Source organism: Gossypium hirsutum, chromosome D10 (assembly GCF_007990345.1).
Source record: "Gossypium hirsutum isolate 1008001.06 chromosome D10, Gossypium_hirsutum_v2.1, whole genome shotgun sequence".
In the NCBI taxonomy this organism is placed as follows: Eukaryota; Viridiplantae; Streptophyta; class Magnoliopsida; order Malvales; family Malvaceae; genus Gossypium; species Gossypium hirsutum.
The window spans coordinates 17,058,913-17,074,368 of NC_053446.1; the positions used below are offsets into that span (position 1 = coordinate 17,058,913).

The 15,456-nt window shown below is 28.9% G+C and overlaps 2 protein-coding genes across 3 annotated transcripts; one reads left to right on the plus strand and one right to left on the minus strand.

Annotated features, from left to right (window-relative positions):
• Positions 1 to 25: 25 nt before the first annotated feature.
• LOC107914433 (SAL1 phosphatase) lies at positions 26 to 7,823 on the minus strand. 2 transcript variants are annotated; one of them, XM_041102123.1, is made up of 8 exons: positions 7,577 to 7,822; positions 7,372 to 7,453; positions 4,060 to 4,130; positions 3,428 to 3,630; positions 1,275 to 1,485; positions 931 to 1,029; positions 692 to 845; positions 26 to 360 (listed from the first exon to the last, which is right to left on the minus strand). In XM_041102123.1, exons 1-8 carry the CDS (start codon positions 7,640 to 7,642, stop codon positions 194 to 196), a joined length of 1,053 nt encoding a protein of 350 aa, XP_040958057.1. In that variant the 5' UTR covers positions 7,643 to 7,822; the 3' UTR covers positions 26 to 193. The 2 variants fall into 2 exon arrangements, with proteins under 2 accessions (XP_040958057.1, XP_040958058.1); XM_041102124.1 differs by having other exon boundaries at positions 225 to 360; positions 656 to 845; positions 7,577 to 7,823.
• A 353-nt stretch (positions 7,824 to 8,176) lies between these two features.
• On the plus strand, positions 8,177 to 12,063 carry LOC121222041 (uncharacterized). The gene is made up of 9 exons (XM_041101925.1): positions 8,177 to 8,209; positions 8,335 to 8,457; positions 8,529 to 8,666; positions 9,404 to 9,493; positions 9,601 to 9,623; positions 10,424 to 10,473; positions 10,790 to 10,857; positions 11,012 to 11,266; positions 11,824 to 12,063. The coding sequence occupies exons 1-8, from the start codon at positions 8,177 to 8,179 to the stop codon at positions 11,153 to 11,155; spliced, it is 669 nt and encodes a 222-aa protein (XP_040957859.1). The 3' UTR covers positions 11,156 to 11,266; positions 11,824 to 12,063.
• Positions 12,064 to 15,456: the final 3,393 nt, after the last annotated feature.

A 15,456-nucleotide genomic window follows, 5' to 3' on the forward strand; every position in this document is an offset into this window, starting at 1 on the left:
TTTTTTAGGACAGATTCTTGGGACATGCTTCAATCATGCCTAATTTTGATCTTAGCTGCAATCAAATGTACATGTACTTTACCTACATGCATTGGGGAGAAAATAGGAGATAAGGATATTAGCAATGGAGATAAGGATAAAGCACAAGGATTATGAGGGAAACAATAAGAGAGTTAAAGGTAAGATAGCAATTCTAAGGCTGAGGCTTAGCTTTCTCGGCCAGGGAGGCTCTAACTGCATCGAAGAGTAATGGCATCAACTTCTGATTGGAAACAATGATGCCAGTATCCAGATCAAGATACTTTCCCTTGGAAAAATCCAATTGCTTCCCTGCAGCATCTGTCACCACTCCCCCAGCTTCTGCAGACCCCAATAGATTTCATCATATTTTATCAAATAAGATATTTGCAATTTCTGTAACATCTTATTTCACTTAACTATTTCTGCAAATGGCATCATCATTTACCTTGTCTGTAAATGATACCAACATTCACTTTGAATTGGCTACTTATAATGATTAAAATATTCGAATTTGAATATGCAGTTTTCACATCAAATCCCTATGATTAAAATATTCGAATTTGAATATGCAATATTCACACCAAATCCCTAGCATTAATGGGGGTAGATTAAACCAATGTAAGTAGTCACTAACCTTAAAACCTTCAAGTTTAAGAGAGATAGGTGTTACCAGTTACAACAATAGAGCCAGCAGCATGATCCCATATTTTCTCTCGATACCCATTGCGAGGAAAACGCAGATATATGGCTCCATCTCCTCTGGAAAGAGCGCCGTACTTTACCTGGCTATCCATTCTAATTGGTGCTGCTTTGACCCCAAGTTTCTGTTTGAATCTCAATATTTTCATTATATTCACTACATATATACATTAAAAAGAGAGGGAGAGAGAGAGAGAGGGAGGAGAGTACTTGGGCAATTAAACTGGATAGATCATGCATGGAATGTGCTGATTCATATGACTCGAAGAATGATGCTTCTTCTGGATTTTCAACAGCACTTACCTGCACCTGAATCCCATAAATATATATAAGTTGCAACTATTTTACTCAGCAACAAAATTATAATCAGGGCTCTAAATAGCTACTCCAACTCTGTAGACTTTGTAATTACTATTCTGTAGTTTCGGCTCTCTCTGCCATCATTTTTTTTGTCAATAGAAGTTGGTTACGAGAGTATTCGTTAAATGTGACTAGATAAAAGACCTATTTAAAAGTTGCAATTTAATCCCAAATCATAATAAATCATTTACGACCTTGACCGTGGAAGAACCGTCAAGCAGCTGCATATAAGTTCCTCGACCAACTTCAGCAAAGAAGAGACAACCAACTTCATTATTTGGAGAATGTGGATGAGCAACACTGATGGAAGTTAATGGAAGATTTGGACAAGCCAGCACTCCCAAAACAACATTTCCTCTGTCTAGCAAAGCCAACGCCACTGCATATTGATCTCCCCTTACAAATCTACTCTCAAATTTCAAAAGCCATACTAATTCATCAAAGTGCCACTGAGCAGCTATTTCAAGAAAGGGTAATGTATAATTTACCTAAATAATAGAAGTTCACAATCAAATACGCAAACTTCAATGCCATGGACTAACACTGTTAGTTAAAATGGTTAGTGGCATAAATTTGCCAATGAAATAATGACACGACATTTTATTTTTTATTTTTGCTAAAATAATCTTAAATTTAAATTTGGGAATTTTTGTTTAAATTTTAGTTTTTTTCAACTAAAAATGAAAATTTTCATAAGTTATATATTTTTTTTGTTAATTTTTTCCTTAAAAGTTTTCATTTTGAAATTAAGAAAAATGATAATTTGGAAACCAAAAGAATTTTTAAATAATAATAAAAAAAGATACCTTCAAATGAAAAAAAAGAAAGGGGTCGAGGAGAAAGGACGGAAAGGGAGGAGGCAAGGGATAGTGTGATTGGCCAACCCAAGGCAGCTTCCCCTTCGCCAACAAAACCAACCTTACTATTTGGACTTGAATGTAAGCGTAATATGAATTCAAAAGAAAAGAACGCATGTAATATGTTTAATATGAATATATTTAATTCTTCTCTTTAAAAAATAACATATTTATTTACTTTTCTAAATTTTCACATGTTTTTTCAGGATATTTATAACAGTATTTTTTTTAAGTAAGTCTGAGCAACATGGTAAACATAAATGATTATTATATTGACATAATAATAAATTTAACTTTCAATGTTCATATATATATATTCAATTTGGTCATTGGTCTTTTTTTTAGCTAAATTTCGTCATTAACATCTGAAGAAAAAGTTAGATTGCTTTTTTTAACGGAAATATGGACTAAAACATTAATTTGTTAATGATGTTGGCATGGTAATATGCATGACACTTCACATGTATTTCAGCTAATATGATACTATTTTTACTTATATGTCATGTCAACAAATAATTTAAAATTAAAAAATATTTTAAGAAATAAAAATAAAAATATCATAAAAAATTAAAAATAAAACAAGCACATGTGGATTGCCATACGGGTTGCCAAGTTTAAAATTTTAATATTTTAGTCAGTATTTTTGTTTAAAAAGCAATAATTTGATTGCTTTTTGAAATGTTGATAGTCAAATTCAACTTTTTTTAAAAGGTTGAGGGTCAATTTTAACTCAAAAAAGAATAAGGGCCAAATTAGCAAATGATATAAATATTAAAGCTAAATTTGTTATTATGCCTTATAATATTAGACATTAGCTTCTTTATGGGTTAAAGTATATAGGAGGTCTTTGTACTATAGGGATTAGATCAAATTAGTCATTCTATTATTAAATGGATCAATTTAATCCCTATACTATTAAAAAGAATCAATAAGTTCAAAATTTAACATAATTAACATTTATTTTAAAATTTTCTTAATTTTTTTTCAATTGTAGTTCAATTTCAAACAAAATATTTTATTTACAAAACTATAAAAACTATAAAAATATTAACTTTGTTAAACAATAAATAATATTTTTTTAAACAATAAATGTTAACATTGTTCCAAGTTGGCCTTATTTGATTTTTTTTAACAGTATATGGACTAAATTAATCCATTTAATAGTAGAGGGATTAATTAGATCAAGTCCTTATAATAGAGGGATTTCTTAGGTCATTCACCCCTATGTATGACTTGAGAAAAATCACTCATGTAATATAGTAATAAGTAATGATGTTTGAACCAGGCCACAAAGCTCAGTGAGATTGGTTAGACTGGGAATCAATATAGACCAATTAGATCCGCTAAAAAATTGATTGAGTAAACAGTTGAACCGAGTCTTTTGTTTTTTATTTTATTTTTTAAAATTTTAATGATCATTTAATCAAACTAGTCGAACTGACCTAACTAATCCAATTCTAAAAAGATTGATATTAAGTTTTGGAGCTCACCCTTTAGTGCCATCTATAGGATCCAAAACCCAGTGTCGACCTTGGGAGCCACCTTCAGATTTGCCACTGTCAATGGCTTTAAGAACATCTTCTGAGGATAAACTAACACCGTATGATCCGTCACTAGTTAGAGATTCATTCACAAGTTTGGTAATTCGTTCTACTATTTCCCCACCACCATCCTTGCGAAGATCAATCGAATCCTAAACAAAATCCAAAACATCATTTAGAAGAAAGTAAAAAAAAAAAAGAAAAAAGGATGGTTTATGAATCTTCCTACGACTAAAGATCGGAATGGGAATGTAGCAGAAATGTTACCAATTCACCATCACTCTGTAGTTAGTATCCACTATAAAGGTGTAGTATTTTTGAAAACCAGTCACCTCCTCCATGAATGTATAAATCCATCCCACCTTAATACTTTCCCTCTTCAAAATACGTAAAAGATAAAACATTCTCCAAAGTTGTGAAAATATCTATTCTATTGTTTCCGAACATTCATGAAGGTTCGAAAATTATCAGACTTTTGTGTGTACCAGTCCATAAACACCTTTTAAGTAGAGACAGATAGGATAACCTCCAATTATCCTTCCTACTTGCAACCATTTTTCAGAAAAAGAAGAGATTTTTACCTCCTCGGCAACTAATGAGAATTCACCGGGAAATTCCTGCTGCAGCACAAAACTAACCAGTGCTTGTGAGCCTGATGAAAGTTTTAAAATTTAAAAACATATCTCAGTAAGATTTGCCAATCATGAAGGTTGGAAGATGCTGAGGTCAATAATATACAAAACTTAAGGACTACTATGCTGAGGTCAATAATATAATGTAATTAGTAATTACACTCGAGATGTGCTCAATTAATATAATTTTAAGTTAACCAAGTTGTTGAGAAGTCTTGTTTTACGATTCTAACTTGATTTCAAATATTTTCGAATTGAGTAGAGTGAAATGAAATTTGAGTCGAGTCGAGTCGAATCGAATCAAGTGAAATTATTCCAGTTAAATTAAAATTTTAAATATGTCAAATTAAAATCTTGATTGCAATATAATTAATTCCACGTTAGAGAACATAAATTTGAAACACTGTATATTTGAAAGCTCTTTCAAAGCAAAATAAAATAAAAATAAGATAGTTAGGTCCTCAAGATTATTATTTTAATTTTTTTAATTTTTAACTTTTTATATATTCTTTTGAATTTTTATATTTTTTAAATAATTTTTTAAAGCTTTTTATGAAATTTTGTAATTTTTATCAATATATTGAATTCTTTTGTAATTTTTGTTGAAGAGATCAATTTATTTATTTTCAAAATTGACAAAGATGAAAGAGATATTTACACCAATTTATTATTTGAGTTAATCGAATTATTTGAATTATTCGAGTTGTCAAATTCAACTTTATAATTTAACTCGACTTCGAACTCAAAAAACTAAATTAATTATTTGAATTAACTTTAAAAACTGAATAAAAGTTGGAAAAAATAATATTTTTTCCAAGTTGAACAATACATATAGCAGAGCCATAATATTCTTTCAACAATGAAAAATTCTACTTATTTCAGATTGGAAACTCTAAATATACTAGGAAAACAAATTAGGAAAGGCAGTCAACAATTAGACTGCAAATATTATGCTTAAAACGATAAAAATTATTGACAAGGGAGAAATAATTTTTTTTTCAACCAATCATACTTATATTAGTCTAATTGATAGACTGCAACTAAATCCACTCAATTTAATTATAAAACCTATCACTTTTATTTTACAAAATTTTATCCACAGTTTATCTAAAAAAATTAGTTGATAACTAAAGTAGTGAAAATTAGAATTATGTAATAAATATATTTATAAAAAAATTAATATAAAAGATAAGAAGTTTTGGTTGAAATAATAAAATTAAGTTTAATATGTGCGGATAGTTGTAGTATAAAATTTGAGATTTCGTCTATATATTTTAAAAATTTAAAAGTTTAATCATTTTACTTTTTCAATATAAAAATTTTAGTATAATTATTATCGTTATTGATAGTTGTTTTCAAAATTAATCAATTTAACATGTTTATTTTTTGTTAATCATTAGCCTAATCAAAATTTCAATTTGAACAATTTTGACAAAAAAAATATTTAAGATTGAACCGAGATTTTTAAATAAAAAAAGTAAGACTTAGTTTTTAACATTTTAAGTATAATGACTAAATCTCAAATTTTGTCTAAGTATAGTTAGTTAAATATTTGAAATTCATTGTATTACATATTAAATTTTACTATGATTAAGTTTTTATTAATTTTATATAGAAAAAATAAAAACACTATTGTAATAATATAACTTCCGTTGTGTATAAAAGGCTTAATTCATTATTTGGTTCTTGAAGTATACTAATTTTCTTACTTTGATACTTGATTTTTTTACCCAATTTGCTATTTAAAATATGCTCCCGTTATATTTTTTGTCCATTAAAAAAAATTGGTGACCAATCAAATAATGTCACGCGGTGTTCTTTTATTAAAAATATGATTTAATTCAAAATTTGGACCATGAAATATACCATTTTTTCACTTCAGAAGTTAATTTTTTATTATTATCAAATATGTATATTCTTTTATCAAATATTTGATTAGGTTATGTTGATAGAGTAAATTAAGAGAATAAGTTAGATGGAAACAATAATTTTTATAATTTCTTTCTATTTTTATAATATGTATACATTTTTTTCTGAATTTTTAATATATTTATTCCTATTTTTATAATTTATATATATTTGATAAAAATATATTTCTTTAACAAAAGAAAATGTATATTCAATAAATTTTTTTTACCGAAAATAAATATACTTTAAGGTCAAATTGTGAATTAAACCCTTTTTTAAGTTTTTTTTTTAATAAAGTTGTTAAAAAACCTATTGTCACGACACATTCAACTACTCAGAATATACCACGTGGCAATTAAGTTTATTTAAAATAAAAATATTGATCCATCATTGATTAGACATTAACTAACTACTGATCAATGTTGACTTGTATTGATCAACCATTAACCATTGTTGATCGATATTGACCGACAGTTGAGTGATTAGATGGCGCTGTTATAACATGCCACTACCTTCTTTTTATTTTTTAATATTATATATAATATATTGTTTAAAAGGTAAAAATATATATAATATCTAAATAATTCAAAAAAAATTAAATTTTTTTTATAAAATTCTAAAATATATAAATATAAATTTTTAAAAAATAAAAATATTATATGAAAGTTTTTTTTTGGTAGAAAAGAGACAACACTAGGCAATTATAATAACCAATTCATAAAATAAAAGGATCTAGACTCGATCTTCAACCAACAAATCTCTAATCGAAATTGACATAACTGCAAATAAACGAAAAATATATATCTAAATTTATAAAATCTCAAAACTTTATGTATATATATATTTGAATTTTGTCAATTTTTGGTAGGTAAATGTTTTCATTTTAAATAAACTTAATTGCCATATGATACATTTTCATTAGTTGGATATGTCATTTGACACATTTTGATTGGCATCATGTGTCAACTAGTTTTTTAACACCATTACAAAAAAATTTGAACCGGATAATAAAATGATAATTTAAATATTAATCTGGGACAAAATAAAAACAATTTAAGTCCAAATTTAACATAAAGCTTTAAGAAAATATCGGATGTATGCTTTAGGTAACATTGAAAAAAAACTTTAAATACTAAATTAGAAAAGAATTAGATATAAGAAAATGAGTATATTTGAAAGCAAAATTGTGAATTAAGCCACATAATTTCAACTTGTGGGTCTTAATCATATGCTTAAAAGGGAATTGAAACACGTTCTGAATCCAGAATGTATATTTAAATAAGAAACAAAAAGATTAAGGCAAAAGAAAAGAGCAAGTCAACGAGAGGCGCAAAGAAAGTTAAGGAAACGTACCATAATCAGCTACTGTTACGGGACTTTTATTCCTACCATGTTTTGATCGAACATCTGATTGAAGCAACGCCTTTTGAACTTTCTGAAACCCACACAAACCCTAATTCAGTTTCCATAGAAAAATATTGAACATCCAAAACAGAAAATGCAGAGAAAATGGGGGTTTTTGTTTTTGTTTTTGGTTTTTGGTGAGAAGGGAAATTACCCGACAGAGACGAGCAGCGAGAGAGGCAGCTTTGATGGCGGCAGCCAGCTCTTTATCATAAGCCATTGCAAAAGCCTCAGAAGGAGGAAGGGGCAAGTACTTGAGATGAAGAAGAAGAGAGAGGGTTGCGACTAATAAAAGACAAATTTTAAAGTACGAAACTTCGCGCTATCAGCCGATTGAGTATTGAAATTTCCAGCAACTTTCAGTTTCACTTTCTCGTTCTGAATAATGATTAATTTATATCCGACCAAAGATATTTATTGTGAAATACTGAAAATTCATTGGCAGCTGATGTGTGGTGCTTCCTCAATCATCACCTAATTGTTTGTTTAATTAAGTTTAATCATTAGTCAATAATTTATGAGTTTTATTTTTGTAAATTTCAGCTTCTAAGAACATACCATGCCTTTGCAAAAATTGTTAAAAATGTTATATGTAGAATGTGATTAATGTGTTATAACAGTCAAATTTTGATACAAAATTCAATAAATTAAAATTTATCATATCAAATTATTAAAAATAAAAAAATTAGATGTGAAAGTGTCCTTAAATCTATTCTATCGATATTAAAAATTGACAACTCTCTCTTTTGCAAAGATGGATTACAAAAAAGTTACACGTCCAATTTGGGTACCATCACCACCAAAACGTTCCCCACTTTGCCCTCTCCCACTTTCTCCCTCCGTTCCTTCCATATTTCTCTCTTCCAATTTTTCTGTCATCTTTTTCTGCTTTCTTTTTCTTTCTCTCAATAGAGTTTTTCTTTTCCTCTCTTCCGTTTCTTTTTCTTGATCTATAAAAATTCCACCGATTGTTGGAAAGACCAAGAGAGGAAAATTAAATCAAAATTAAATCACAAGTATAGGCAAAAGCGCAAGGTGAACTAAATGGTGGAACTTTATGATTGCCATGATTTCTGTAGTTTTGATGTTAACATTTTGCTGTGCAGATAACAACAGATGAACATGTTGCCGAGATTAAACACTTGAAAGAGGAAAATGAACAGTTAAAGGCTGAGAATAGAAGGTTAAAACAGAAAATACTGCTCCCCCGTGGGCAACTTGAGCATCAATGTTTTTCAGCCCAGGTAACCAAGTGTTTGGTTATTTTGAGGTTTCCCTCTTTTCATGCTCCATCAATATTCAGATATGATGACCTAATTAATTTCCAGGAAGGGTTTCTATTTTGCATTTTTGGGTTTGCTTCTTTTGCTGGGTATTTTTTTTTTGTCTTGGTTCTGGTTTTAATGCCCTTTGGCTTGCTTAAAAACTCCGTTTGGTGTCTGCTAACTTAAACTTACTATCATTTTGGATTCACATGATCTTCGTTTTAGTTTAGTGTATGGTATGGCGTCGAATTATGTAATTTTAGCTTAAGCTGTTAATGCTTTAATGGGCCTTGTGTGCTTAAAACAGTAATTTGTTTGCTGTAATTTATTGATTCTAAACTCTGTTGATTTTTCTAAGGTTTGATATGTATAATTTTTTTTACTATATGTTTCATTTATACCATTGATTGCATCTATAGAATTTATGTTTCATAGTATACATGTTTCCTGGTGTTGGAATCTTGGGTGTTCATTTATACCATTGATTGCATCTGATTTTTTTTTTTTAATTTCCACTGGTTCAGTTAATTTCTTGTAAGAATGGCTGCAGCCAAAATGCAGAGAACAAAATATTAAAACAAGGGTATTTAGTTGCTTTTATTTTACCACTACATCTACTTAATTTCATAATATCTAACCAAGGGCCTTTAGTTACTTTTATTTTAGTTTGTGCAGTCCATAGGTCTGAAGTAGAGTTTTAACTTCATTTTTCCAAGGTATTTAGTTACTATCCTTATCGAAAAGGGGTGCGGCTTGTGGAGTTTCTACATAATGTGCTTAATCTAAAGACCCTTATTCTAGATCTGGTATGAAGAATTCTCTAAGTGCTCTTATTCATTTATCGATAATTACATCAAAACTTGAAGCATACAAACCAACTAACATCTCTTTTTAATTTTGTGTGGGAGTTTAGGCTGATGGTGAAGAAGTATTGAGGTCACTACTTATACTTTCTTGTTTATCATTTCATATCAAGGAGACCAAAATTTCTGGAGTTGATGAAAGCAAATATGCGTTTGAAATGATTAGTTATTTCTTGAACTATGCAATGGTTCTAGAGAAGCACATATTAAGAATGATTAACCTGCTTGAAAAAGATGAATTGTGTATCTTGAAAAAACTATTGAGGTTACCAACGAATTCAAAGAAATGTGAAGTTGTCGTACACTAGTATTTCTTATGTTATGGTTGGAACTATTCACTATCTCTATAAGTTTGGTTTTGTGTAGCACTTTTGAGAAATTAAATGCCATATGGTGTTGTGGTTAGAAATGTTCATTGTTTGCTATATGTGTATTTGGTTTATGTAACAGGTTAGAACAGTTTGTTGAATGTAGTGGGTTTGATTTTGAGTAGCCCTTTTTGTTGGGTTCAGATAGAAGCAGCTGCTTCGCATGATAATAGAATCATTATTTTGTGGTTTTGATTTTTCCTCTGTCATTGATATTCAACGTTTCACTCAATCATAAAGAACATCATATCATGCTTGTACGTTATTTCTACAAGCTATTATATTTGGACTATATAACAGAACAAGCCTATTTCTACAAACTATTACTGTGCTCCTCGGTAAAGCATATATGTGCATCTTGAATGTTGTACTTTATTTTGCTGGTGGATATATATGTGCTTTGGTTTCATGAGGAAATGCAATGAGATGCTTTATTTATTTTTACAGTTTTTGTTGACAGAGGAAAACCATACTCACTTGAATCTTCATTTGCTTTGTAATACAGGCCAGAAAGACACCATCAATGGAATCTGTTGATTCTTCTGGTGAAGAAGAGTAAGTTATTCATTACATTTATAGCTTTCTGTTTTATTATTTGGATTTCTTTTAACTAGTATCTCTGCATTTGAAAACTTACTCAGGCTTTGTGCTTTTGCAATTCTTGCTTAGCACAAGCATGAATCTTAGTCCATCTTAATCATTTGATAGTCAATTGTTTGTATGATCTGACTCTGAGATTGCAGCTAATGTGGGCTGGTTTTTTTAATCATTGCTGATTTGTATTGATAACATTTGGATCAACAAATTTCCCATCCTCACTACTTTCCATATCTAAATGATTGACCTATTTAAAAACTAAATAATCTAACAGGTGATGGTGATTCCAATGAAACAAATCAACCCCTAAAGTGGAATATAAATCATTTCCACAAACAAAAGGTAAACAAAAGAATCAACCCCACAAATTCTATTCTATAATAAGTAGTATCAATTATGAACTAAAACAAGATAAATCGATGCTTACCTACTTCAAGTATAGGAATAATGATTGACAATTAGTTGGTGTGACGGATTTACTTCTGTTCCAAACCAGATAGAACATCTCACCACCCTTTGTGAGTTGAATTTTGATTATTGTATTCATTTGAGGTCATTTCCTCAAGGGATAAAAAGTCTCACAACACTCAAGAACCTATACATTCTAAGATGCCCACATTTGGAAAAGTGGTGCAACTAAGGGGGAGGAAAGGGTTGGCCTTACATAGCACATGTTCCCTGTATTGAAATCACGGCTTATTTTAGCATGGTACTCTAACCGACGAAGATCCCATGGCAGTCTCTTTGCAAGGTAAACTTTACCTTTTAGTTATTTATGTAGTTTTTTACTTTAATTCTATCTTTGCCTTTATATGTGCCTTGATTATCATCCTGAAATAGTTGACCAAGCCGTTCTCTTAATAATGTTTCTTGTTATGTCGTTCTATGTTATTTGGACTCGGGGACAAGTATGGGGCGTATTAAATGGCCAAGATGAGTATTAGGTGCAATATAGCCTTTGCATTTTGACAATTTGTGTATATATCCCTTTTAATAGTTGACCTACATTTGCAATCTATGTTACTTGGACTTGATATGAGTCTCGGAAATATTTATGCATCCAACATGGGTATGTTAATTGTTTTTCCATGATTTTGATTCATTTGGAGACTTTGGAATTATTATAGCATGACAATCATGTCTGAATATGCACTGGATATGGGTGTCAGACATGGTTGGTTTAAGAAAATTAGAAGAGTTAGAGCAATATAATTTGCAATGAAAAGCCCAGAATGTATCGATTCTGAACTGGAAAAAAAAGAGAGCAAATTCAAGGTTTTAATTCGATGCATTGGGCTTATTTTGCAGGTTTGGTGATTGAACATTTGGCCTAGCAAGTAAGTTGTTGAAATGTAAGCCGGAGTTATGAATAACAAGGTAATGGGCGAGTGAAAATGCTGTTATCTAAGTTCAACATAATCTGCACCATCTACGATTTATGTTATTTGGATTCGTTCGATTGTAGGTGTTGAGTAAAGTATGTATGATGTATCTAGTGTAGGTCTATTCAATATTTTTGAGATTTTTATATACAAAATTCTTAAAAGATCCATGTTTAAATGTTAATAATACTAGCGGTGAGCAAAACTCGATTCGACTCGAAAAAATTGAAAAAAAATTCGAATTTCGAGTTAAACGAATCGAGTTATTCGAGTTAATCGAGTTATTCGAATCAATTCGAATTTTTTTTTTCGAATTTCGAGTTCGAATCGAGTTGAGTTTTCGAATTCGAATAACTCGAATAATTCGAATAATTCGAATATCAAACTATAATATTTTACATTTTTACCCCAAACTCCTAAACCTTTTTACTTTTCCCTCAAAACTTTTACTCCTTCCCACTTTCCCCACAAAACTTTTACTCCCCTCTCCTCCCAATCCCCCAATCTACCCAAAATCCATTTCCCACCAAAATTTTACTTTCCCATTTATTTTTTCTCAAAATTTTACTCCCAAAAACTCTCAAAACCTTTTATTTTCCCCCAAAATTTTTACTCCCTCCCACTTTTCCCCTAAAACTTTTATTCCCTTCCCATCTCACCTCTCATCTATCCCAAATCCTCCCCCCTCCAATTTTTTTTTAATATTTTCTCTCCAAAATTTTACTCCCCCTATTTACTTTCCCTCAAACTTTTATTCCCAAAACTTTTTTATTTTTCCCCTAAACTTTTACTTCTCACCCTTTACTCTCAAATAAAAAATCAAAATTATTCAAAAAAATCACTAAACATAAATAGTAATAATTTTATTTATATCTACTATTTATATTATTAAATTAAATTTCACATTTTATATTATTTATATTATTGAGTTGTTTAGTCATATTGAATATTTATATTAAAATTGAATTATTAATTATGCCATAAAATATTTGTGTTAAAATTTTATATTGGTATCAATTTCACATTTTATTTTTAAAATAACTTTTATTAAAAATCATATTTTTACATTTAATATATTTTTTAATTCTAAAATACATAGTGACAAGAATCTGAAGATAATTGAAACAACTAAGCAAGCAAAGAAGCTAACCAATATATAAAAAAATAATAAATAAATTATGAAGTGATGAAAGTTAATAAAAAATTTGATTAAGGTGGACAAATTTTATTACAATGGGTGACAATGGTTATAAGGATCCAAAATTATTTTTTAAAATTTAACTCGAACAAATATATTCGATTCGATTCGATTCGAATTCCATCTCACTCGACTTGATTCGAGAAAACTTCAAATAAAGTTAGGATGATAAAATGAGATTCGAAAACTCGATTAACTCGAAAATTTTCGATTCGATTCGATCGAATGCTCACCCCTAAATAATACTATATGCTATTTGCTCAAAAAATTTAACTTGACAAAATGAAAAAAAAATGTTAACTCCTTAGTAGAACCACTATTCTCTCTCTCTGGCATGTAATAATTTTGAGAAAGAAAATATTGGTATAGTTATTGTTTTATTTTTGTATTCACATGTAGATATCGATCCAAAGTTTTTAATATTATTCCATACTAAGATTGTTTTTAATAATCTTTTTTACTTTTTCTATTTTTTAATAAATTTTGGATAATTTTGTTGAAATATAATTTTGTAAGTTTTATAATAGATTGGATTTAACATATTTCTCGTATAGATATTATGCAAAGGTATTCCTTCAAATAAATTCAGTTTATAACGTAATAATAAAGTCATGAAGACTTGACTCTCTTAAAATGGTAAATTTGTTATAAAAACCTTTTAAATTTTATCAAATCTTAAATTAATATAATGATAAAATTATAATTTGATCTCTTATAAATTAATTATTCATTTTTAATCCGTAAAATATTTTTTTAACTTCTCATTGCTTTTAGCACATTAAATATGTAATGCAGTTTAAAAATAATAAAGTAGATTATATATTATTTTAATAATATTGTATATTATGATTTTTTAATTCATATAATAATTATATTAAGAATGTTATCAAATTGTATATTATTTTATTAAATTATATTTAGTAATAATTATGTTAAAATATGATTAAATTATTTATTATTATTTTTAGTAAAAATATATTTAACAATAATGTTATTAAAATTTAATAACAAGAACAATAATTATCTACTTAAAAAAATTCTGCTAAGGGTACTTTGGTCATTTAAGCATTTTTCCTTATATTATTATAACATCTATTCTATTCAACCAAACAAAAGAATGCTATTACAGTTCTATTTCATTCCATTCAACCAAACAATTGAATTACTGATTACAGTTCTATTCCATTACAGCTCTATTCAATTAGAGCTCTATTCCATTACAGTGAATCAAATGCACCTTGGATGTGTAGCATGAAAATTATATGTATTGTGACCTAAACATTTCTATTTCTAACTAGTCCTCCTTAATCTTAGTGAGATCAAATCTTACCAAAATTAGAGTGTAAATAAACTAGATAAACATTATTTCTGTAGAAAATAACCTTAATACGCGTAAACTGAAATAACTGAAAATGTGTATAACAAAAAAAATTTAAAATTCCCACTAAAACTAAATATCCTGAAATGACATTACATCCATATGAGCAATGTGCTCATAAAAACCTTGAGTGGTAGTCCCTTAGTAAGCAAATCTACAATCATGTAATTTGTCCCAATATTCTTTATAGACACCTGACCCACTTTGAACTCTTGCTTTAAAAACCATGAATTTAAAGTCTATGTGATTTGACTTTGATGTGCTCTTGTTGTTATTGGAACAAATGATTGCAATTTATTATCACGATTTGTAACTTAGAGACAAAATTTTACATCTATATTCCACTAAAATTGAAGTCTGTATACCTGGCGATCTCTAACTTATTAGACCTCCGATATGTGATTATGTAATGTTTTATTTTTTTGAAGATAATGTATAAACCTTTTTGTTGCCATGTAATGTTTTGTTTTATGAAGATAATGTATGAACCGTTTCGTCGCTTTCCAATGATCCATACTTGATTTGCTCAAATATTTGCACAACATCCCAACAATGTACGCAATATTAGAACACATACAAATCTGAAAATACATTAGACTTTCCACCATCGAAATGTAAGGAATCTTCTACATTTTCGTAATCTCAAAATCATTCTTGGGGCATTGATTGAAACCATACTTAATCCCAATAAACTTGTAATATATACAATTAGTAACCAAAGTCATCTCGAGATAGAATAAGATAATCACCTGGTAAATATTGTAATACCACTAATAAGAGGCATGCTTAAGCCCATAGATGGGCTTCTTTAATTTGTAAACCATTGACTTTGTATCACAGAACACAAAATTTTTTAGTTGCACCATATAAATTGTTTCATCAATGTTACCTAAGAAACGTAGTCTTGACATCTATCTAATGTAGCTCAAGGTCAATATATGCCACTAAAGTCATTATAATCCATTCTCCACTGGACTTTCTTA

Bases quoted from the DNA above. Each gene is read 5' to 3' on its own strand.
- LOC107914433 (XM_041102123.1), bottom strand. From the start codon at position 7,642: ATGGCTTATGATAAAGAGCTGGCTGCCGCCATCAAAGCTGCCTCTCTC. The intron at 7,454-7,576 runs GTAATTTCCCTT...TGTGGGTTTCAG, and splicing joins TCGCTGCTCGTCTCTGTCGG to AAAGTTCAAAAGGCGTTGCT. The intron at 1,030-1,274 runs GTCGTAAATGAT...TATGGGATTCAG, and splicing joins ACGGTTCTTCCACGGTCAAG to GTGCAGGTAAGTGCTGTTGA.
- LOC121222041 (XM_041101925.1), top strand. From the start codon at position 8,177: ATGGATTACAAAAAAGTTACACGTCCAATTTGG. The intron at 8,667-9,403 runs GTAACCAAGTGT...CATTTTTCCAAG, and splicing joins ATCAATGTTTTTCAGCCCAG to GTATTTAGTTACTATCCTTA. The intron at 10,858-11,011 runs GTAAACAAAAGA...GTTCCAAACCAG, and splicing joins ATCATTTCCACAAACAAAAG to ATAGAACATCTCACCACCCT.